At 40.9% G+C, this 24,428-nt stretch overlaps 2 protein-coding genes across 11 annotated transcripts in view; one reads left to right on the top strand and one right to left on the bottom strand.

Annotated features, from left to right (window-relative positions):
* The window catches only part of VTI1A (vesicle transport through interaction with t-SNAREs 1A), a 338,695-nt gene extending 335,507 nt beyond the window's left edge, over nucleotides 1–3,188 (bottom strand). For 5 of the 6 annotated variants that reach the window (XM_077349746.1, XM_077349742.1, XM_077349747.1 and 2 more), the window contains exons 1-2: nucleotides 2,334–3,188; nucleotides 1,101–1,159 (exon numbers count right to left, since the gene is read on the bottom strand). In XM_077349746.1, coding sequence (XP_077205861.1) covers nucleotides 1,101–1,159; nucleotides 2,334–2,427 — 153 coding nt within the window. In that variant the 5' untranslated portion in view covers nucleotides 2,428–3,188. The remainder of the gene's footprint in view (nucleotides 1–1,100; nucleotides 1,160–2,333) is intronic. The other variant, XM_077349743.1, reaches the window with a different exon arrangement.
* Nucleotides 3,189–3,338: 150 nt separating this feature from the next.
* On the top strand, nucleotides 3,339–20,271 carry ZDHHC6 (zDHHC palmitoyltransferase 6). 5 transcript variants are annotated; one of them, XM_077349729.1, is made up of 12 exons: nucleotides 3,375–3,504; nucleotides 4,068–4,187; nucleotides 8,210–8,685; nucleotides 9,967–10,064; nucleotides 10,691–10,850; nucleotides 11,857–12,018; nucleotides 12,651–12,704; nucleotides 15,658–15,825; nucleotides 15,939–15,980; nucleotides 16,669–16,814; nucleotides 16,899–16,942; nucleotides 19,665–20,271. In XM_077349729.1, exons 3-12 carry the CDS (start codon nucleotides 8,419–8,421, stop codon nucleotides 19,766–19,768), a joined length of 1,245 nt encoding a protein of 414 aa, XP_077205844.1. In that variant the 5' UTR covers nucleotides 3,375–3,504; nucleotides 4,068–4,187; nucleotides 8,210–8,418; the 3' UTR covers nucleotides 19,769–20,271. The 5 variants fall into 5 exon arrangements, with proteins under 5 accessions (XP_077205847.1, XP_077205843.1, XP_077205846.1 ...); XM_077349728.1 differs by lacking the exon at nucleotides 4,068–4,187 and having other exon boundaries at nucleotides 3,341–3,504; XM_077349731.1 differs by lacking the exon at nucleotides 4,068–4,187 and having other exon boundaries at nucleotides 3,342–3,504; nucleotides 9,973–10,064.
* Nucleotides 20,272–24,428: the final 4,157 nt, after the last annotated feature.

Raw genomic sequence — 24,428 nt, 5'->3', positions numbered from 1 at the left:
TTTAAGACATCTGGCCATCTATGAAAACACAGTGAATGTAATTGCATAAATGAAGATGAACACTGAAGATCTTCCAATTTGCTTTTAGTTCTGTAATATGACTTGTACAAAAAAGCCCCCAAGAACATTTCAATTTCATTCTAGTGTATCTACTGAAAATTTCAATTACAAGTGATATTAAAAAGCACAGACTAGTGACATATGTTACTTGTAATTCCAGTACAATGGCATGCATCATATGCATTCCTCTTTTAATATATGTGCTGCCAAAGCTTTCTTAGAACAGCAGCAACCTAAATTTACCAACAAATAACAAGAGACCCTACACGCAATCTTATAGTTTGATAAAAGCATGCCAATAAATTTTAAGTGTGGCTTGTTTTTTTAACTTCAAGTTCATGGTGCACATGGAACTGGTTTTATTTTCTGAGTTATAGGGAAAACTGCCATCTTTTATTGAGCGCAATTAGCAGGCAGTTATAATTCAAAAGATAATATAGATGTTACAATATAGCACTCATACATGCTGAGCAAGAATATCTCTTAGCAGCTACCAGGAGCCCCAGAAAAATAGCAGAGATACGGACCCTCAGCCAAAAAGTGTGTAGCATGTGGCCACACCTACACTGAAGCCCATTGTGCCAAACCAATACCTCACTTTTTATGCCTAAGCTTAAATGATAAACAAGGTTGATGGATTACACCTGCCTCTCAACTCCACATTTCAGGGATGCATCACACCCGGGCCCTGTTTCATTAGTAGAGATAAGAGCAGGTGAATCCCATCCAATTCAGACCTTCCTTAAATCCTTCCCAGTTACAAAGAATTTGGGTAAACATGTTTTTGAGAGCAATACTACTTTAACAAAAGAAGCAAAATTCAATCCATTTCTTAAGGGAATGAAAAGAATATATGATGTGAGGAAATACTAAGCTTGTCACTAAACTCCTCTTCACAGTATCTTGCACATCATTGTCCATGCACCCCCCCATCAGTTACACACCACTGTTAGTAAAACACACCCAACACAGAATAGTAGTACATTTTCATTTGACTTGTAAGATTGTCCACAGAACAAATGCAAAACTTCTTAACTTACAAGTTCTCTTGCTTCTTCCAGCTGCTTTTCCACATTTGAAACCATTTGCTTCTTCTCATCTAATAACAGAATAAGAATACATAGGAAATATGAAGGGTTTGTTTACTGATCTTATTTGACTCCTTTACAGGTCAATGGATTCTTTAACAGTAGCATGCAACCTAATCTATTTATATGGGTACATGCTGCCTTGTAGTTTGTAGGTTGTTGCCTACTTGGGCTGTAGACTACTATTAGTCCTACATTTTGATACAAAACCTTTGTATAGATGCAGACCAGGATTCAGTCTTGAACAATGAATAAGAAGCTCTCTCATATCACTCCCATGTCCCAGGAGTCATACATGTTCACCCAGCTAAGAGTAGATTGGTGCAGTCAGACTACCCAAGTTTTATTAGAACTGGAAACTGACATCCTTCTATGTATGCAGGTAACCTATTCAGCTCATTCATTTTTCTATTAAGTAGGACTCTAACAAGGCCTTAGTTTGCTATGCTTTACACTCTTAATTGCAAGTGTCACTCAACTTGGCCTTCTTTCCAAATATTGGTCTACATTTATTACATGACATGCCACAATGGTGTGTGTTGGTCAAACACTCTAACTTCCACAGCACACCAGTAAGAGCTGCCAGCAACACAGGTATTGATACCTACTACTCTGTTTCAGATATCTGGTAGTTTTGTTTAAGAACCAGACAGTTGGAGTAGTGTGGCGGTAATACAAAGGAAGGTAATACAAAGGAAGAGCTGCAAGCAACACACTTATTGATACCTACTAACTCCTCTTTCAGATATCTGGTAGTTCTGTTTAAGAACCAGAGAGTTGGAGTAGTGTGGCTGTAATACAAAGGAAGGCGATAAACCAAGATAACAATGAAGTTTAAAATATAGTTAGAGCTTCTGGGGGGCGAACAGTTAATTTTTAGCATCTGACTGCATTCAGCAGTGGTTGAAACATTTTGGTCTAAGAAGGAACTGAAAAGGAAAAGACAGACTCGCTGCAAAATCAGGTGAGCCTTGCTTACGTGTCTGGTACTCACAGGCCATTTCCATTTATTGCCTACCCTGAGCTGTGTTCACTATCATTCATCTAAGCCTGGAAAGGAACTTTCTGACTGAAGAGGGCAGAGGAGAGAAAAGAGACGCTATTAAAGGAAGACTGAAAGCAGACTACGGAGCTGCGAGGCGCTTTCCCCTACTGCCGCCCTTCCACCCATTTCCCCCTACTTACCCCCCAGCAACTTGGGCACCTTCCCGATGCGATTCGTGATCTCAGCAGTAAGCACGGCGAAGTCCTGCTCGTAGCCCTCGAAGTCGGAGGACATGATGGCTAGCCAACCAGACCGCGACGCCAACAACAACACAAGCACAACACCAATAAACTACGGAATGGAAGTTGGCGGTTCGCGTCTTCCCTGGAAACCGAAGCCAAACTCCACTCAGCTGCCGCTAGAGCCGATCTGCTGTCAGAGCGAAGTGACTTCCAGGTTGTGCCCCATCCAAAATATTCCCGCAGTAGAACTTCCAACCAGGCCCTATGGTTCCGCGGTGCCATTCACCCACCTCATCCAAGGATCTTTGTTAGGAGACACTCTTACCGGAACTCCTTTCTTTTTGTCTGTCCCTGATAACTTTGTCTGTTACAGGCCTCTCAATAAGGTATTCCAGCTAAGTTTGTCTATTTCACGTGAAATAAAAGGGCTCTCGTGATCCCTTAAAGACTGGCACGTTTATTATCGCATCAGCTTCCGTAGGATAGAATCGTTTCATAGAATCCATGAAGTAAATTCCTAGCTTGATCCAGCTTTATACCTGGAATCAAACTCTGTGCCCCGGTCTAAAATTTTCCCTGGCCTTCCAGATAGCCACCATTGACGAGTGTAAATGAAAGAGGAGGTGGGGGAAACGGGAGGGAGAAAAAATGTTTCAGATATATGTAATGTTTGGGGGTGTGGCACACAATTTTCAGGATTATCCCGATTTTACCCTCCGAAATGTGGCTTGATTCCCAGCCTCTCTTGAACCCACCACTCAGGACGCTTGATTTCAAGGCAGGAATTCAGCAGAAGTGGCATACCAAGACAACTCAGTCCACCAAGCGGGACTTTGCTTTTGCGCCCGGCCCACCACTGTTTGCTTCATCACAAGATTGCCCCACTAATGCCTGCTGCCATGGAAATATGTCAGCGTGGAGGACGGAAATTTTTTTCTCACGGAACCTGCCAGACTAGTGAAAACATGCCGAAGTCAGGGCGGAACTGGAGGGTTGCATGTCCGGGTTGCAGTCAAGGTGCCCCGGGGAAGCGGACACTGAGGCGGGCCAGGGAGCGGGCGGACTGAGAGCATGGCCGGGGCTCACTCGAGAGAGCCTCGCCGAGCAGCCGGTCCTTTGCTCTGCACCGGTAAGGCGCCTCGTTCTGGCGTGGAAAGGGAGGGCGGGCGGCGGGGGGAGCGCCCGCCCCACGGCGTGCACGAGAGTACCAGAGCCCTCCTCGGGAGTGGGGGAGGGGAGCAGTCTGCATTCGCGCCAGCCTCAGGCCAGCGCGTTAGTCGGCTGCTTTAAATACCCTTTTAAAAAGACTCCTGTGCGCTTAATTGTTGCTAGCCGGGTAGTAATCCAACATGGTGCCCGCTTCACCTGCTGAATTGCCGCCTGTTGATCGTGTTAAAAAAAAAAAAAAGCTGCTCTCCCCCCCCCCCAAAAAAAAAAAGGCTTGGGCATGTATTGCCTCCTGGAGCGGATTTGTTTTGTACCAAAAATGAATTAATGCTGTTGTGCCAGGGCAGGAAGACTAGACAACCCCTGTGTTGGGGGGCCTTTGTTGTCATTATTTCTGCAGCTACCAAGTCTTGTTCAGTTCTGTAGTTGTGCCTTAAAGACCATCAAGGTAATAGAAAATGCACGCTTCTCTTAGCCAAGTTCCTTTCCCTACTCATATGCTGCTGATTGCCCTTGTTCTTTCAGTTTCTGTAGGACCGTTTATGCACTGGGAAATTCACTGTCCCATCTTCCGTGCAGGAGCACAAATCCGGGGCGGGTGAGGTGCACCAAGCCAAATGCTCCCCCGTGGGGGTGCAGGAAGAGGTGGGTCAACCAGCCATGACTAAAACTCCAGCCTGCAGCCTGCCATGAAACCTCCAGTGCATAAATGGTCAAGCACAGGCAAACAGATATTCCTGTAAATAGCCTCTTTTCCCCCCTTTTTGCACGAAGTGTGGTGCTTTTTTATTACAACTCTCACATCAAGTTTCCGTGCTACTGGTAGACTCACAAATAGCGGTTTCTCTCTTTAGGTCAGTTCAGGGCCTGGTTAAGAGCTTCCTTTGACTGCAATAATTGGGGCCAGCCACAGACTCATCACTGTGCAGCTGAATTCAGTTAACTTCCTCAGTTAATTTGTGTTAATGCTGAGTGCAAGCAGAATGGTGAAAAGAATTCTAGCAACCAGCACATTTTAGCAGTGCCTGAGGCTTTGCATAAACCTTACTTGGCCTCTAGCTTCCTAGGAAATGGTCAACCAGTGGTTGGAGTGAGTCACGGAGCTAACAAACCTATGTCAGGCTTGCAAGGGTTATAATAACCTTATATAGGGTTGTCAGCTCTGGGCTGAGAAATACCTGGAGATTTAGAGGTAGAGTCTGAGGAGGGCAGGGTTTGGGGAGGGACTTCAGTGGAGCATTAATGCCATATAGGCCACCTTCCAAAGTGGCCATTTTCTCCAGGTGAACTGATCTCAGGTGCTTAGAGATGAGCTGTAATAGTGGGAGAGAAAATGTTAACACACTGTACTTAAACATCCAACAGAATGTGCAACTACCTGCTGTCTTCATTAATTATTATTTTGTGCCTCCTCTGAAGGTAGATAATTCTGCTACATCTCTGCATAAATGTGACAGAACTGCCTGCCCCATAACAGAAATGCCTGATTAGAAGGTGACAAGGCTAGAACTGTACTTTATGCAAAGATATAGCAGGCAGTGTTCCCTGCTGTTGTATATTTAGTTCAAAGGATCGTTGTGTTTTTACTAAATTTACTGACATTAGGAATTCGGACAAACTACAGCATGTTATAGAACCAAACAGCTGCAAGGAAAGGTGCCAACATCAAATCGGGCTGCAGTAATGGGAGTGGGACTTATATACATTTAACTCCTCTTCAGTGGTTCTCAACCCTCCTAATGCCACAACCCATTAATACAGTTCCTTTTGTTGTGGTGACACCAACTATAAAATTATGCAAGTGTTCTTTCACAGAAATTAAACAGAAGCCAACCAATGGCATAAAGATACATTGCTCATGATTGTATATAAATTTGGGTTTTTTTTCGGGGTTTCTTAGTTCAGTTCTGCCTGTTGTCCCACCATGCCGATCTCGCTCTTTTCCACAGCTCTGGACAGACTAATTCTCTATCTCGATCTACAAGGCTGTTGTGTAGATGGCACCCCCCCCCCCGACCAAGCTGCTTGCCCTGCCACAACCCCTGTGAAAGGGTCGTTTTACCCCCAAAGGGGTCCCCAGGTTGAGAACCACTGCTCTAGTTGGAGAAAAACAGGAATCAGCAATGGCTTGGTTTTTTTACCTACCAGGGCAGGGAGTTGGATCTAATATTCCTTTTGCCCAGTGCTACAGCCATGAATTTTATCAGCCCCAGACTACCTCTTAAGGCTGTACTTTGGCTCTTACTGTGTTAATTAATATGGGTATTTATAAATTAAACTGAGCTGTCTTTTTCCAGTGCTTTGTATCATCAGTATAAAAAGACTGCTTGTGTGTGATTTGTATTCTTATTTATAACAGAGTTGTGTTAACTGGGGATGTGAGAGGTAGAACCACCTTAAAATTTAATTGACAGAAAACAAATCCAAGAATTATTAAAGAAAGTACTGTTTTCCACATTGTGTAATTTGCTTGTGGAACTCACTGCCGTTAGATGTGATGATGGCTATTGTCACAAATGACTTGAAAAGGAGATTAGACAGATTTATGGAAGATCAATGACTGTTAGCCATGGTTTCTGAATGGGAACCCCATGTTTGGAGGTAGTAGACCTGGGGGAAGAATTGTACAGCAGGGCAGCAGATGAAGTTCATTGTTGTAAAGTGATGCACATTTGGACAAAAAATCCCAACTTCAAAAATAGTCTTATTTTTTTTTACATTTATATTCCACCTTCCCCTGCAGCTCAGAGCAGTTTACATAAAACTTGGCAGAACAGGAACAAGTCAGAGAAATAATGGGATCTGAACTCCCTGAGACTGAAGAGGAAATCAATTTGGGGTTTGTAGTAGATAGCTCAATAAAAGTATCAATCCAATATTCTAGGTTCAGTCTGATCAATGTGGTATACAGCAGGTTTATAACATCTTGAAATTTTGATGTGATGTCTTTTGATACAGCCTAAGACTGCATTTGCCTTCTTTACTGCTGCATCATACTGTCAGCTCATATTTAGCTTAGAGTCCACAAGCAACTCAAGATCTTGTTCATACACACTGCTACCCAGAAGTGTATCTCCCATTCAGTTTGCAGGCTTCTCATTATTGTGACTCAGGTGTAGAATTCTGCACTTATCCTTATTGAATTGCATCTTGTTTTCATTTACCCATTTTCCTTTGAGTATCAACCCTAAGGAGATATATCTTTAAAAACTGCATCATCTGCATATAGTAATGCTGATATTGGAATATTAGCCCACATAGAAAAATGGAATTTGGAGTTTCTCCAAAAAAATTGCCATAACATTTAAGTACCAATTAGACAATAATGGAGCTAGAAGGCATCCTTGCTGAATGTCCTTCTGTAAAATGTTAGAATTAGAAGAAGAAGAAGAGTTGGTTCTTATATGCCGCTTTCCCCTACCCGAAGGAGGCTCAAAGCGGCTTACAGTCGCCTTCCCATTCCTCTCCCCACAACAGACACCCTGTGGGGTGGGTGAGGCTGAGAGAGCACTGATATCACTGCCCGGTCAGAACAGTTTTATCAGTGCCGTGGCGAGCCCAAGGTCACCCAGCTGGTTGCATGTGGGGGAGCGCAGAATCGAACCTGGCACGCCAGATTACAAGTCCGCACTCCTAACCACTACACCAAACTGGCTCTCATGTGGCCTCCCAAACAACAGCAAACCCAATATGAAAAAATCATATACATTTAATCTAATTTAATATAACCTCAGTAAAATTGTCAAGCATTGACTGGTCCCTGGTGATAAAAAGGTTGGGGGCCACTGATCTAAATAATAGGTCCAATACAACTTTTCTACATTATATTAATGATGTGAAATTTTCCATGGAAAATTTTTCAGTGCTGTATTTCTCTACGGCAGTGGTTCTTAACCGCTCTGACACTGTGACCCCAACTGCAGCAGCGGGGTTGGCAGCATGTGCACACGCGCAGGCAGCATAAGTTTGCACATGGGTGTTTGCGCTGGCTTGCAGCCACTGCCACAGCAAACAACCTGGGGACCCCCCAGAAGGGGCCAGGTCTCCCCAAATGGGGTTACGACCCCTAGGTTGAGAACCACTGCTCTATGGAATGTTATCCACCAACATAAATTATGTAATGTTCCATGCAAACCGCCCAGAGCTGTAAAGAATAGGTGGTATAAAAATCCTAAATAAATAAATAAATAATAACTAAACATAGGTAAATACAGTATTTGTTTATCTTGTGTTGTTAGGGCTGTGTGCTTCTGATCAGCACGTGTTCTTGCAAATAAATCATTGTACGTAGGCTAAATTTGGGATATGAAATATGGACTAATTCTGAAGCTTATACTTGGGGCATTTGCCTTCTTTTGCTGATATTAATTAAATTGTTAAAATTATTCAAATGTTTAAAAATACATTTTCCATGGCCAATATATGAGTATGAAAGAATTCTCGAGGGTACCTAGCCTACAATTTCTCAAAATGATAGAGCTATGTGTATTGTATAGCTGTACTTAATGTACATCTGTTTTCATTCTTAGATACAAATCTTAAGGCCTCTCAAAAATCTATGTAAGCAACATTCTGGAGGTATTAAAATCTTTTTCATTCCTTTTAGTCTAAAGATTGCTTCTTAATTATTCTGAATGTTTCTCTTCTTCCTTTTTTTTTTTTTTTAGGTGGCTTGTAGAGGCAGTTTTTCCTGTAGCCACAGGAAAAGAGATTTTCTACCTAATGATTCTCCGGATTTCAAGAAATGGCTTAATCCCATCTTTTTTGCTTGTGATATTTGGACATGTAACCAGTGCTATAGAGATGAAAACTTACGACAAATGGAGACCTGTACCTGAAAGGAACTGTTTACAATAGAAGAGCAATCGGCTGCAAAATGGGAATGCTTTGTTCAGTTATTAAGTTTGAAAATCTCCATGAACTAAAGAGGTTGTGCCACTGGGGCCCTATCATAGCTCTCAGTGTAATAGCAATATGTTCTACCATGGCTATGATTGATGCCGTTCTGTGGTACTGGCCTTTGGACACAACAGGTGGAAGTATCAATTTCATCATGCTTATCAATTGGACTGTTATGATTCTTTACAACTACTTCAATGCCATGTTTGTTGGCCCTGGATATGTTCCTATAGGATGGAAGCCAGTAAGCGAATGATCAAATTGGATTTTTAAAAAATGATTAATTTTAATTATCTTTCCTAACCTGATACTAGCATAGAATGGAATTTGTGGGTCCATATATTTGATGTGTTGAATCAGGTCAAGATGCAAGCCATATGATGGGTAACCAAATTTGTACCCTGTTATTCCAGAATGAAATTAGAATACTATCCATAATAAATCGCTGTTCATAATTATCCATAATTTAAGTCACAGTGGTTGCTGATTGGATGAATGACAAAAGCACTACCACACAGAAATAAATCCAAATTAAATTGTTGGTTTATAGACTAAGTGCAGTAGGAAGTGCAGGGTATAAATTAAAAAAATGAATAAATAGACATGTCTTTATGATCAGTGGATGGCTGCAGACAAGTTCTCTCAACAATATACTTCTCTTAGTCTCATTAGGGTGCCTTTAAAATCCCTGAAAACTACACTGGTAAGGAAAAGACCAGGAAAGTTGCTATCAGTGTGCCTGTTCATTTTTCAAGGGTAGCAAGAGCTGTACCATGAGAATATCATTGGGAAGCCTTATCCCATCCACTCTACAGGCCTGATCTTGCTTCTTCAGACTTCCTTTTGTTTCCAAAACTCAAAAGGAACACAATTTGAGTCCCTTGAGGATGCCAAAACTACTGTTTTGATGCATAAATAAAAAAGCACAGAATGTTTTTGGGAAGGGTTAGAGCAGCCTTTCTCAACTTTTTTATTGAGAAACCCTGAAACATTCTTCAGGCTTCAAGAAACCCCAGAAGTGGTGTGATCGTGCAGAATATGGTTGGAAAGCATAGCTGTGTACACACCCACCTGAGCCCATCATTGGCTATTTTAGGAGTGGTGGATTGACATGATCATATCCAGTCATATCACCCGATGAATGTTTAACATATTTAAAAGTATATATTTAAAAATCAATTCATTTCCACCTGTTCAGGCAACCCTTCCAGAGCCATCATGAAACCCCAGGGTTTCAGGAAACCCAGGTTGAGAAAGCTTGGGTTAGAGAGATAGAAACACTGCCTTCAGAAATGCATAGACTTAGATGAAGAATATGACAAGAAACAATAGCTTCACATGTTGATATTTTTGTTTAATAAAGGTTTCTATGATTTTGTAGCATTGCTTTTTGACTTACCTTTGTATATCTTCTCTCTAACTAGAAGGGATGCACCAACCATACCCAGATAGAACAAAACTATAGGGGTTGCAATGTAATCTGCAAATTTTAATACTTGCTCTGCATCTGCTTTCTCTTTTACATTTTGAGGAAAACTCTCAGGACTGCATGTATCTTCAGTACTGTAAAGTATGCCAGTCTTACAAGGCTCCTCGCTCACATCACTGCCGAAAGTGTAACAGGTACCACTACTGACCTGTCTGTCTGTCTCTCTTTCTCTCTATATATGTGTGTGTGTGTATATTATGATATTAAGCGTTCATCAACACTAATCATAGAATAATAGAGTTGGAAGGGACCTCCTGGGTCATGTAGTCCAACCCCCTGTATTAACATGTATTTGAGTAAACTGCACCTTGGAAACATTTTGATGTTGCATGTATCCTTTAGCACTTAGAAATAAATTCCTATGCTAAACTCCCACATTACATTTATATCCACCTTAAATACTAATTTTTAGAGCCTCTTGTGGCACAGAGTGGTAAGGCAGCAGACATGCAGTCTGAAGCTCTGCCCGTGGGAGTTCAATCCCAGGCTGGGAGTTCAATCCCAGCAGCCGGCTCAAGGTTGACTCAGCCTTCCATCCTTCCGAGGTCGGTAAAATGAGTACCCAGCTTGCTGGGGGGTAAACGGTAATGACAGGGGAAGGCACTGGCAAACCACCCCATATTGAGTCTGCCATGAAAACGCTAGAGAGCGTCACCCCAAGGGTCAGACATGATCCGGGGCTTGCACAGGGGATACCTTTACCTTTTTAAATACTAATTTAAGACATTGAAGAAGAGCACTGATTTGAATTGTTTTCTAGGTGTGTGATGAAGATGGACCATCACTGTCCTTGGATCAACAACTGCTGTGGGTTTCAGAATCATGCCTCCTTTAGTCTCTTTCTTCTGCTGGCCCCCCTCGGATGTATCCATGCAGCTTTCATTTTTATCATGACCATGTACACTCAGCTTTATAACAGGGTAAGATAAGATGCTTGTCAGTGAATACAGCACTGTCAGTGGAAGAAATCTCTGGAAAAGAAAGTGATCCATATCTTCTGTTTTTCATCTGTGACAAAGAGATGAGAGTTGAGTGATCAAATTGCAGTTTTCTCATTTGTATGCTATATAGGAGTTATCTTTTTAGAGGAATGTGACATTATCCTCCTTTATTCCTTCATGCGCCTGAGTGGCCTCTCAATAGTAGAACATCTGCTAAGCATGGAGAATGGCCTAGGTTCAGTCTCCAGCACCTCTGATTGAAACAATAAAGCAGCGAATGATGAGAAAGACCTCAATCTAAGATGCTGGAGAGCTGCTTCAAATAGTATATAAACTGACTTTGATAGACCAATGACTCTGTATAAGGCATTTTCATGTGTGTTCTGCCCTGAAATTAGGCATTTTTAGTTGCCTGCAGAAAATCTCATAAAAATTACATAAAATTGAAATACTTTTTAGCAATAAATAATATACAAGGAAGAATAAACAAATGCATATTAATTTGTAAGTAAGTCAATACATTTTGGCAGACTAGCTTGCTTTACAAACAATTCTCTCATAGCACAGTAGATTTTCTGAACCTACTAAATGCCTAGAGTGCCAATGTGTTAATCATCCACTCGGGCTGCAATTGAAAACATGTGTAATCAAGCAAAGATCTCCCTCAGGCAAAATATGACTTCTACAAATCTTAGGTTTTTTGGGGGGGCATGGGTTGTATTAAGATCTTATCTTACCTTTGAGGATTTGCCAAGACACATTCACGTGGGTAGCCATGTTGGTTTAAAGCAGCAGAACAAAGTTTGAGTCCAGTGGCAACTTTAAGACTGACAAAATTTTATTCAAAAGCATACAGCTTAAATAAAACTGGAATCAAACTTTGTTTTGCCAAGGAACAGTTACGCTAACAGAGTTTTTGTTTACAGATCTGCTTTTGTAGCTGGCTGTTATTCTGAAATTCTGTACCTTTGTTTCCTTCCCATAGGTATCCTTTGGTTGGAGTTCCGTAAAGATTGATATGAGTGTAGCCAAACGAGACCCCCGTCCAATTATACCTTTTGGGTTGTCTGCATTTGCTGCATCTTTATTTGCCTTGGGACTGGCTTTGGGAACAACTATAGCAGTTGGAATGTTGTTTGCAATCCAAGTGAGTCTCACTTTTTAAAGAAACAAAATGGTATGTGTCGCAAGTTCTAGGATGCTATCGGTGATGCAAGAAGAACTGAGGAAACCTTTATGATTCATTGGACTGTGAAGCATTTGTTGTTCCATAGGTCTTATTTCCCCTCCCCATCAGCAAACCAAGTAATTTAACTGGCTGGAAAAGCTTTCAACAAGCCATGTTCCCTGCTGGCTGGGGTTTATTTTAATGAAATGTTTTATGAATATCAGTGCAGATTGTGTTAAATGGTTTTGTGTTTACTGACTATAGATGTGAATCCAAGTAATGGGAATTGAGCTGTACTGCACAGATGGCAACTTTTTCTCTGCCACTGAAATCTTCTGTGTCCCTGAAAGTGACACACATCCCTCTAATCAGTGGACACCTAGGCGTTGAAGGGTAGGGGCTACAGCGTGATGTATGGATTCAGTGGACATTAATCTCTCCTCTTCCACAAGTGGAAATGCCTACAACATATTGGAAGCAGGATAAGGACCCAAGCCAGTGTATCTTTTTAAGTTGACTGTTAAGAATTAATCTCTCTCTCTCTCTCTCTCTCTCTCTCTCTCTCTCTCTCTCTCTCTCTCTCTGTTTCTGTTTCTGCCTCCTGCTGCTAGATGAAAGTTATTTTGAGGAACAAAACTTCAATTGAATCATGGATTGAAGAAAAAGTAAGTTTATGTTGTAATATAGTGGTTCTCAACCTTACTAATGCCGTGACACTTTAATACAATTTTTCATGTTGTGGTGACCCCCAACCATAATATTATGCAAGTGTTCTTTCACAGAAATTAAACCAAAACTGATCAATGGCATGAAGATCCATTGTTCATTATTGTATGTAAACTCTCCCCCCCCCCAGGGTTTCTCAGTTCAGTTCTGCCTCTTGTCTCACCATGCTGATCTCGCTCTTTTCTGCTGCTCCAGACAGACAAACACTCTATTTTGATATTCTCTGCAAGGCTGTTGTGTGGATGGTGTCCCCCCCCCAGCCAAGCTGCTTGCCCTGCTGCAACCCCTGTGAAAGGGTCATTCGACCCCCAAAGGGGTCCCGGCCTCCAGGTTGAGAACCACTGTTCTAATACATTTTTAAAAGTGATTTACAAATGCTAATCTCCTTTGTGATTTGCTCCCCTCATAGCCAAACATACTGCATACTAAAACAGGAAGCTAAACAATGGGTCAAACTGTTTTTGTTCTTATCCATTAGTACGGCCTAACCTCAGCCAAAGCTCTTGCCTATGGGAACCTATCATACTTTTATCTCAGCTGAGCCCTCTGGAAGATGCTATAAGTCAAAATTGGCAAGCATGGTATACATTTATTTGGAAGGCTTGAGTGTTCTGTTGTACTAAGATCATAATTATCTGTCTTCTCCTTTATGTCTCTTTGCCCATATGGGATATATTACTCTACAGTTCCCATAAGTATGGTGGTTCTATGCTTAAGATGGTGAATGCCTGGGCCTGAAGGGTGCAACTGAACCTATAGCAGCTTCTTGGTGGGGGTGGGGGTTGAGAAGAGTACCCTACTGCTTAAGCTAACAGAAGCACAAGAGCAGTTTTCTGCATAGCTCGGGGCGGGGGGGGGCAGGATTGGCAACATATATGAGCCTGGTTTAATGTGAGGCTTATGCATTCTCTCCTTCCTACCCTCTTGTGGCTAGCTAAAATTGAAGACAAAAGGCTTCAGCCTAATACTGGTGACTTTCAGTATCTGAATGTGGTAACTTAATAAACTGAAAGTAATTTATTTTCTTAACTGGGATTTCTAACCAGAGTATTATCCAGAGTATATTGGTTAACTAACTTACTGGAATTAGTTGAAGGATACCATTGTGAAATAGTACACAAGAGGAGGGGAATATGCCAGCCTGACATCTCACCAGGTTTGTGACCATCACAAACAAAACAAAACACAAATACTTATGCATAGAAAACACAGTTTAAATTAATCTGTTGAAATTTCCACTGGGTTTTTCAAAAGCATCAAAATCCATAGCTTTCATAACATCTAGTGGGAAATAAGATTTATGTGTACATTTCTTACCAGAAAATAGCTGTCCAGTGTGACTTTCAAACACAATATATTTCATGTCTAAGTTATATTTCTTAAGTGTAAGTTAAGGACCTTTTCTGTATGATCAAAAAAGTGTGTTCCAGCTACATTTAATCGTTGTTATATTTTCATGTTTTTTACACAAAAATCCATTGAACACTTATGTATATCTCTAGCCAGAAACCTCTCTAGTTCTCTAGCCAGAGATCCCTTTCAAGTTTAATAAAATAAAGGGAAATATTTAGATGTTTAAAAACATTTCAGTTCCCCATTGATTAATGTTTGATGAGTATCAGTGCAGATTGTGCTCCATATGTGAAAGAGCTGTGTGCCTTAGATGCAGTATGGCAAATTGTGTACATATTAAATGTGCTATTTACAGTCACTGTATCGCTAGAGGTCAGTATGATGCAATTGACAAAAGCCTTATTAAAACAGGCAGTGGAGTGGAAAGCTTGGAATGTAAAAGTTTTGAGATATACAAGAACTGTTCATGTCAGTAAATACAACGATGCTGTGACATTAAAATACAACCGCTGACGTAGAAGTTTCCGGTTATTTGTTTAAAAAAAAGAGAATGCTGCTCTTTGTGTTTTATTTTCTGCTTTGTCCCCAAGGGACAAGAAGGATCATATCTCTCAATCCACATGGTCTGTTTTGGTTTCCTTTGTTCTAAAAAAGAAACGGGTCCAGACAGCTAGCCAAAAAATATTTAATACTTTTAGATTTAGTTTCAATCTGAAAACACGCAATTCAGAAACTTCTCATGTTTCAGACTATTATTTTAAATTACAGATTGGTCAAAAAAATCAGTTCATGTTATTCCTCTCTGGTGGAAAATTCTCTTGCTCTGTATCAGAAAAGCCACCATTCCCCACGAATATACAACACACTTTGTCTCTTCAGGAACCCTATACTGCTTTGCTTTTTTTCTCTTTCAGGATTCATTTCCAGAATATTAAATCCTGTTTGCCTTCCCATGCCAGCTAGATCTTCTTGCCTTTATTCTATAGCCTAGCCTGCCTTTTAACTTAGAATTCTGAACAATGCGCTGAGAGTTTTTTCTCATCCTCCTAGGTTCCCTTGCAGCCCCTCGTGTCACTTGGTGTGGTGGATCTCTGTTATGTTTCTGACTAGCTTGAACGCTATGAGCTTCTTCCTTTAATTTCATTTATTTATTTACTTACATACTTATTTACTTCATTTGTACCCTGCCTTTTCCCTCAATGGGAACCAAAAGCAATTTACATCATTCTCTTCTCCTCAATTTTCTCCTTACAACAACTCTGTGAGATAGATTAGGCAGAGAGAGTGACTGGCCCAAGGTCACCCAGCATGCTTTCATGGCATGAGTGAGCTGGTATTCAAACCTGGATCTCTCAGATACTAATTCAAAATTCTTAACCACTACACTAGTGGTTCTTTGACTTGACTGATATCTACAGCTGACTCTGCATGACACATAAGCAAGAGTTTGCCAATCATGAATTTTGGCTACTGGTTACAACTAGCATTAGAATTTTGTTAGTGTGTAGAATTTACTGTACTTACGTACCTCTCTGATAGGCCAAAGACCGTATCCAATATTACCAAACCAGAGAGACTTTTGTATTCCCTTATGACTTGGGAAGTAAGTGGAATAACTTCAAGCAAGTATTCACTTGGTCTGGAATCCCAGAGGGAGACGGCTTGGAGTGGCCTGTGAGGGAAGGTGCTCATCAGTATAGTCTCACGGTAACTACCACAGCCATCCGCTCATCCACATTGAAATTTGAATGTCTTTAAATTGCAAAATCTCTGTCAGGTGAGACGCTCGGTAATCTTTCCATGCATGTTATTTTTTGCAGATAGAGCAACTGAAACAAAAAGCTGACAAACGAGTGAGGAGTGTAAGTAGATCCGGAATGCTTCTTCTTCAGCATCTTCCAAAACTGACATCAACTGACCAAGCAGCCCTAAACAGAACTATATCCTGAAGTCCATATTTTGGTTACGTCTAGTGATAAGTTAAAAACTACTGATTCTAAGTACAGTTTTGCTCTGATTAGATGATAATGTAGGTTTTATAAGTGACAACTAGAAGTGTGTAATGCTTACTTGCTTACTCCACACACTGCCCTCATAGAAATAAAATAACATATATATATATAATATATATCATTGTCACAAGAAGACTTTGTTAAATCCCTAGTGTTTTACTCCAACCAGGCAATGGTTGTTCATCCCCAAGGAGGTAAGTCATTTAAAAAAAGACACTGGAATTGAAGCCTCCAAGAGTTTTCTGCTCCAGTCTGCCCTGCCTGTTCTTATTTCTTTGTGCGAGTACTCTCTATACCTTTCTAAATCACTACATGAAACTTCCAGGTGGCTTTTATGATAACAGAGACCCAAAGGATTGGAGTGTTTATATACAGTTCATCTTATTTCCTCAATTATATTTCTTGAGTCAGGAAGATCACACGTAAATGCACCTCATGTTTCTTTTCTGCCATAGAGGCCAAGTTAGCAGCCAGCAGTTTGTAGTCATCAAGTAGCATCAGACTGTACATTTTATATGTGATATTTCAACATTGACAGGTACGTTATCGAGCAATAGAACACTACAGCGGTGCCTGCTGCCCTCTCACAAAAGGCTTGAGGACCTTCTTCACCACTCCATGCACTGAAGAACCTAGAATTACACTCAACAAAGGAGATCTGATTTTAGCCACTAGAGGCTTGAAGTTAGTATTCATGTGTCTCTGAAGTTTAGTTGAGTGTTTCTGGAATAAGTGTCATGCCCAATTAATGTATTCCTTATATTTCAGACACTGGATGTATGGAGACAAAATGACTGATTTGACAACTGATGGTAATTCTATTTTTTAGTTTTGTTGTTGTTTTTTGTTTTGTTTTTTGTTTTTTTTAGAATTCTGCTAAAGGTATATCATTTCATGGGCTAATTTTTTCCCCCAAGGGTTATATTTTTCAAGTAGTTATCGTCAATTTCTTTCATTTTTCATAAATTAAACTTTTTTTACAAAAGGAATGCTAAAAGCATTTCTTCAGTGCACAAAATTTACTATAACAAGCAGCAACCCACAAGGTTTTGCGGGAGGCACCATACATCTTCCTTTCCTTTTTCCCTTTCCTGAATCCCTACCCATAGTCTCTCCTTTTTTCCTGCTTCTTTCCTCCCTCTAGGTTTGCCAGCCTCCAGGTGGGAGCTTCGAGATCTGGAATCACAACAGATATCCCTGCTACAGAAATCAGTTCCCCCTTCAGGTTGCCAGATAGAGGTTGGGAAATCCCAGGAAGCTTTGGGAGGGCAACGTTTAAGGGTAGAAGCAACCTCAGCAGGTTATGCCACACATTTGACATCCAAAGCAATGCTTGCCAGGGATGCTTGCCAGGGAAACTGGTTGATCTCCATCCCAACCTGCAGGTTGGCAGCCCTAGTTCTCCTGAAGGAATTGGTTGCTTTGAAGGGGTGGAGTCTATGGTATTATATTCCCCTGAGTTCCTTCCCCTCCCCAGCCCTCCCCCTACATTTTAGGAATTTTCTAATCTTTTTGTTCCTCTTGGCAATTCCCATATCCTTTTCTTAAGCCACTCTCTTTGCCACTCATCAACCTACTTTTTATCTGCTTCCTATCTTCAGCTATTTTTATTCTTCATTTACTTAATCTATACCAGGGGTAGTCAAACTGCGGCCCTCCAGATGTCCATGGACGACAATTCCCAGGAGCCCCTGCCAGTGAATGCTGGCAGGGGCTCCTGGGAATTGTAGTCCATGGACATCTGGAGGGCTGCAGTTTGACTACCCCTGATCTATACCATACCTTTCTCCACAGTAGGGACCAAAGCATCTTACATTATTTTCTTCTTTTTTTATGCACACAACATCCCTGTGAGGTTGGATAGGCTCTAAAATCACCTAGTCAGCTCCTAGTCAGCTCCCACGGCAAGATGGGCATTCAAACTTGAATATCACAGACCCGATTCTGAAGCTTTGCCAGTGCATCACACTGGCCTTCATAGGATGACCTGGTTCAGTCATGCAAGTTGGGTGGTATCAAGTTACACGTAGGTTGCTTCCAGGTCTAGGGTTGCCAACCCCCAGGTAGTATCTAGAAATATCCAAGAATTATAACTGAGCTCCAGAAAACAGAAATCTGTCTCCCTGGAGAAAATGACTGCTTTGGATGGTGGACTCTGTAACATTATATTCAACTGAGGCCTCTTCCCTTGCCAAGCCTTTCCCTCCTCAGACGTTTTCTGCACACCTAGGACCCTTTCCCATATCTTTTAGAAAGACCAGTCTTGCCTGTTTACAGTTCCAGTCATAGATTTAAGTATCTAAAGATATCCTAACTTCACTATTAGAGTATAAGATTTTAAAAAGAGGTATGCTTGTATACTGTCAAATATATTCATATAAAATACAAAATCATTTTTTATCTTGTAAGATTAAAAGCTTCCAGCTTTCCGTATGGCCCAGAAAATGGAGCGCCATTTCCACCAGGCTTATGGTTGAGGCCAGGGTGAAGAGAAGATCTATACCCCCCCCAAAGGAGGAGTATCCCACCATGTGTCTTCTGTGGTGGTCAGCCGGTCCCCTGATTCCCAGCAGGGATAGGTGGTGGGTCGGTTGCTGCCGTTTTTGGTAGTTGTATTTTAATTGCTGGTTTTAAGAGGAAATAGGAGTTTTAGGGGATTGTACTGTTTCCTTTTTTTTTTTGTAACCCGCCATGAGCCGGCTTTGCCAAGAGTGGCGGGTAATAAATTCAATAATAATAATGATAAAGATCTTTATAGCTTCTCATTCAAACAGCTGAGAACAGTTGATGTTCATGCAGAATGTACTTGAAGATTTTAGGATGTCCCCTTTTTAAGCGTACATCATGCTACACTTTTTGTCCATGTGTGGCCCTTAAATTGTAATAACTTCCAACTGGCCATACTTTCATCATGACTGGGAAAGGCAGTACCCAAGGACAAAAGCATGTGCAAAATGTCTTTGGTTTGGTCCCTGGCATCTCCACTTAAAATCATAGAATCATAGAGTTGGAACCGGCCATACAGGCCATCTAGTCCAACCCCCTGCTCAACGCAGGATCAGCCCTAAACATCCTAATGCATCCAAGAAAAGTGTGTATCCAACCTTTACTTGAAGACTGCCAGTGAGGGGGAGTTCACCACCTCCTTATCACATTCAGCAGGTCTGGGAGAGAGCTGTGCCTAAAACTGTAAAGAGTCTTTACCAGCCAGTTTGAGAGAGTGTTCTACATTAACTAGGCCAATGTTATGGTGTCATAGGCCCAACTGCTAGTTCCCAACACTTCATGGAACAAAGAGGATCTGTTTGCATTATATTTGCATTATTAAATCTCTGAGAAATTACTGCAGATGCTGGCATTATATACCAGATATACTTTGATTTAGGTATCCATCTATGAGATCAGAGGAGTTTACTCCACAATCATCTGTGTGTGGTTTATTTGGTTGAGGGAAGGGGCTGCAATGTAGGGGTGATCTCTGAAAAGCATTGTCATTTTCGGTCACTGATTTGCTTGTTTTTTTTCCCTCTTAAGATGGGAAGAGAATCAGAGGCTGGTTTCCAAGGAAGTGTGTAGAGAAATGCCTTTATGATTCCGAAACTGAACAACTCTTGGATGGAGAGAAGAAAACAAGATAGCACTTCCCTGCCCTTGTATTAGTAAATTGATTTTTTTCTCCTTTTGGACCACTATCCTTTTACTTGAACTGTTCTGCATATTATATACTTATGCTTTGAACAAAGAGTGTGTTTGTGCATTCAAAAGAATGGGTGCCCCAGTGCCATAACCTTAAACACTTTTGCCATTTTTAAAATGGAGGAAGCCATTCCATATGATGCCTTTTGCTACTAAAATTTCACAGTTCAGATCATTTGATCCATTTTCATTTTATTTAAGATCGATCGATGGTACACTGTTCAGTTTGTTAGAAGGCATCTAGATGATGTATTCTGTTACTTAATTGTTCCTCAGGTTGCCATTTTACTCCCCCCCACACACACACAGGCACACCCCTTGAAGTATGAGAAATTTGAATCAGTGCAGATGCAAGTAAAAGGTTTAATACCTGGAATAATTTTTTTTATTTTAAAAATTATGTGAATATTTGTGACTTGCAAATAAACACCGGTATGTATTCTGACTTTAGTCTGTGGTGGTTGTTTAGAGAAGAGTTTACTGCAGAATGAATACAGCTGAGTTTCACAGTAAGAGAAGACATAAGTGTGAACACTTGGGCATATTCTCCCCAAGTTACTTAGGCCTAAAAATTCATTTCCTTCTCTTCCATTTGGTAAAATAAACAAGGTCATCCATCTTCCACCTATTAAAATATTTCTTTCAACTGTGGTTTCCCCTACAAGAAAAGGAAGTAGGTAGATTACTAACCCAGGTTTATTAAAGATAGATTCTGTACCATACAGTGAAGAAGAAACAAGTATGAGTAAGATGCTTGTAAAAATACCAAGAAAGGAAGTTATATTTGTTTTCTCTTTTGACGCTGCTGTTGGAAGCAGAAAGCTGGGTTCATGTTACTGCTTGTGCAATGCCTACTGTGTTCCTTCCTGCAATGTCCTTCGGGTGGATTGCTCTTAAAAATGCATAGTAATAGAACCTCATTGTCTTTAATAATTTAGTTTTAGCTGGATCTACTCTGAGAGGATGCTTTCTAATAACATAGGCCACCATTCACTCAGTGTTCAGTATGCCTTCTGAAGACCCTTGCCTTGATCAATGAAATAAAGGACTGTATCTACGAGAACTTGTAGGTTTGAATTCTGCAATAGCAGAAGAGAAATTTTCCTTAACTCCATTCTATCCAAGCACTGGATTTCCATTCCCAGTCAATATTTGCTGTATTTCTTTTAAAAGGTTATTTGATGCAGTCTTCACAAATTTGGTCAGAGCATGTCATTGCTGAGTATGAGGGGAAATGCAAGATGAGATGCAGTCAAAATGGTTTAGTGAAAAGGCTACTTCTGATTACTTGTTTCTTGTAAAGTTTTTATGGCTCTACTGAAAGTGAAAAACGAGCTTTGAAGGTTTAAATGAGTAGCATGAAAAAAACATACAATTCTCCCTATCTTATTGGAGCTTTTAGTCTGAAACACTGACAAAAGTAACGGAAGCTTTTAATACAATACATCAGCTTTCAGTAGCTGAATTCAAAGGTTATTTTCCAGTGTCAGAGGCAATATTCAGATGGCAGGGAAGCACTGTTATACTGCCTCCACTTTAAAGCTTTTAGCATCTGACTGGCCTCTGATATAATGCTAGACTAGATGGAATGCTGTGTGCTCACATTTGTTCAGGAAACACTAGAATGTGAACAGCTTCCTCATGCCTGTTATCTCCCTGTGGCGGGGAGAAAAAGGAAGAAAGTCTAACAGGTACTTCCTGTTGATAACCTCTGGTTAAGGGCTTAGAAATTAGGAGTTCCTCATAATGACAGGGGTTGTAGAAGAACCTATATCTGATCACAGTCTAGGTTTAGAATGCTGATCATATGTTTAGGTGTTGATATTTGAGATTGCTGCTTTAACTATAACTGAGGTGCTGTGAAAGTCATTTCTCTTGTTTAAGCCAACACACAGGCTTTAGCTAGGTTGCTGTGAAAGACAGACCATTGACCTGACAGTATACAGATAATCCTTTGTGCCTGTGTATACCCCAGTTGTTACAAAGACAGGCTAGTAAGATTTAAGCTGAGCTACACTGTTTCTGTCTGACATTTCCACTTACAGCACAAGGAGGCTATTCTCCAATATCATCTTTTTCAATCAAGGTGAGGTGAGAGAAACACATAAAACTTTACTGAATACCCGTGGAGATGGAGAAGAGGATTTTCTCCCATGTATGAGACTATTTTTTTTCTCCTTGTGGGAGAAAATAGGGGGGGATATTTACCACTCAACATATCTTTACAATGTCCAAACCTTTGCTCTAAGAAGCAACACAAGAGCTTGAGAAACTTGCTAGAGTTACTCATGTATTGGTAACAAACTGGTGGCTGGCTGGCAATTTGGAATGAGATCCATGTTCTTATTGAATTAGAACCCTAATTATTTCCACCCTGTCCTCAGTCGGCTGTATCCCCCACCTATGCAGAGCTCTGTTGCTTTCCAAAACTTCAAAATGGATAAAAAGTAGGGCATCCTATTCATATTCAGAAAAGATTGTATGGCTTGCTTTATAACCAATCTTTAAAAAATATCTAAAAAACTATATGCCAGAAATGTAGCTGAGAAACGTCTGATCAATTTCAAGGTGCAAACAAGAACAAAAGGTGGTTTGCGTGTCTGGCTCTTAAGAGTATGGGTAGAACAGACACCTTAGTAATCAACAAAAAATGTGCTACAGCATCATAAGTGCTTCAGCCCAGTTAAGCATCTTGTTGTGTTTGAAAATATAGGTAAGGTGATCTTGCCCTCTTCCCTCCCTTGTGCTCAGGATTTTCCTTTTTTCTTTTTTTGCTGAGCAGCCCCTATATGTATTCTTATTTTTCTATAGCTCTCTCATACAGTCATTTTAATAGATATATTTTGATGGTGGCTCAGCCCAGGGAACTGAGGTTTGAGACACAGTCACCTTATATTTTTGAAAGTTCAAATAAAAAAAATTAACTTAGAAGAGAAAGGTCAGAGAGAATCAGGGGCAGGATGTATAAAATTAACAGATTTTTTAAAACTGAGGTAACTTTTTAATCTGTTACCTCCAGATAAGTTGTCTCCCAATAATTTGCTGCCAACAAGTAAGTGTTCCTGCTATTCAAAAAGGTTTCTTTTCATTTTCTGCTTAAGCATTCAAGCACAGGCTTCAGTGACTTGTGAAGTCTGAAAGGCAGGAACATACAAATCAAGCTCACAAATCCTATCTTTGCAGACCAGAGATCACTCCACTTAAGAGCTATCTCCGCTTTTTACTGGGCATAATTACTTCTCTTAAATTTCCTTTATTGGCTTGAATAGGGATCCTCTCACTCATTTTGCTTCCTTCTCATTCCATGGTCAGAGCTTAGCTCTCCTTCAACTGGCAATTCCCAACATTCATTTCATGACCTTCTCTGTGGAATTTGGGTTTGAATAGCCTGTCACTTAAAGGTGCTCAGAGTCTGTTAAGCATGAATTTTTGGCAGTATGTCACAATACCTCTTAAAATAATGGTATATCAGAGGAGTAGGATAGATGCTACAATAACTATGGGAAAGCAAAGGCAGAAAAATTATTCTGGGATTTAAAAACTCAGGGATTTACAATAATTCAAAGTGTAACCCATGCCCATATATGCTAACAATTGTGCATAGTGTTTCTGTCTTACTTTTTTTCCCTAATGGAGTATTTGCCATAGCCAGTGTTTGGGCTGTAGAAACTATGATATTATCAGTAGTGATAACTGAATAGGGGATACATGGAACAGCCCTTCAATAGTTGATTTTCCTGCAGAACCTGACACCAAGGTGGCAGTGGGAGAAGTGTTCTTGCACCCCTTTCAACTCCCTTGTGGAGTTCCCCACACTTTTCAACATCTATAGGTGCCCTCTGCCCCAGCTTTTCTAGAGCTTTGAGCTGGGCTATCACCAGTATGTAGATGACACCCAGCTTTATCTCATAATGGACAGTTGCCATAATGGACATTTGCCAGTTGTTTGGAAGCCATGGATAGATGATTTGAGCAGAGTCACCCGAAACTCAACCCCTCCAAATACACCCCAGGGCTCTACTGTGCAGTATCATTTTAACCAATCATAGAATCATAGAGTTGGAAGGGGCCATATAGGCCATCTAGTCCAACCCCCTGCTCAACGCAGGATCAATGCAGTTATAAAAGTAAATTCACTACCAGTATTATTCTCCAGACAGGGGCCAAGCCTCTGACATTGTTCATGTAATGTCATTCAGGAATACAATGGGAGCTAGATGGTGTGTGTGTGTGTGCGTGTGGAAGAACTCTGTGGGTGGCCTCTCCCTGTCCCCCAGGACCCGGAAAGGCTGCAGGCTGGAGCCCCCAGGGCAGGGACAGATTTCACGCAGCAGGGATCTGCAGCCTCTGAGCCTCAGAAAGAAGGAGGAGGAGGAGGTCAGGGGTGGAGGACTGAAGGTGATTGGCTGGCTTCTGCACGGACAGGCAAGCTGGTTGGAGGAGGAAGCACTCAGGGGTGGGACGAACACCCTGAGTGGGTGTTAAGCGCTGAGTGGCACTTAAGCTATAAGACACACTCTTCTTCAAAGGCCTTACCAGAAATATGTGGAACTGATAATGTAATAAGTAAAAGCTAACATCAAGCTTTGGATAAGATGTTCT

Source organism: Paroedura picta, chromosome 8, assembly GCF_049243985.1.
Source record: "Paroedura picta isolate Pp20150507F chromosome 8, Ppicta_v3.0, whole genome shotgun sequence".
Lineage (NCBI taxonomy): Eukaryota > Metazoa > Chordata > Lepidosauria > Squamata > Gekkonidae > Paroedura > Paroedura picta.
This window is presented reverse-complemented; position numbering and strand designations above follow the sequence as displayed.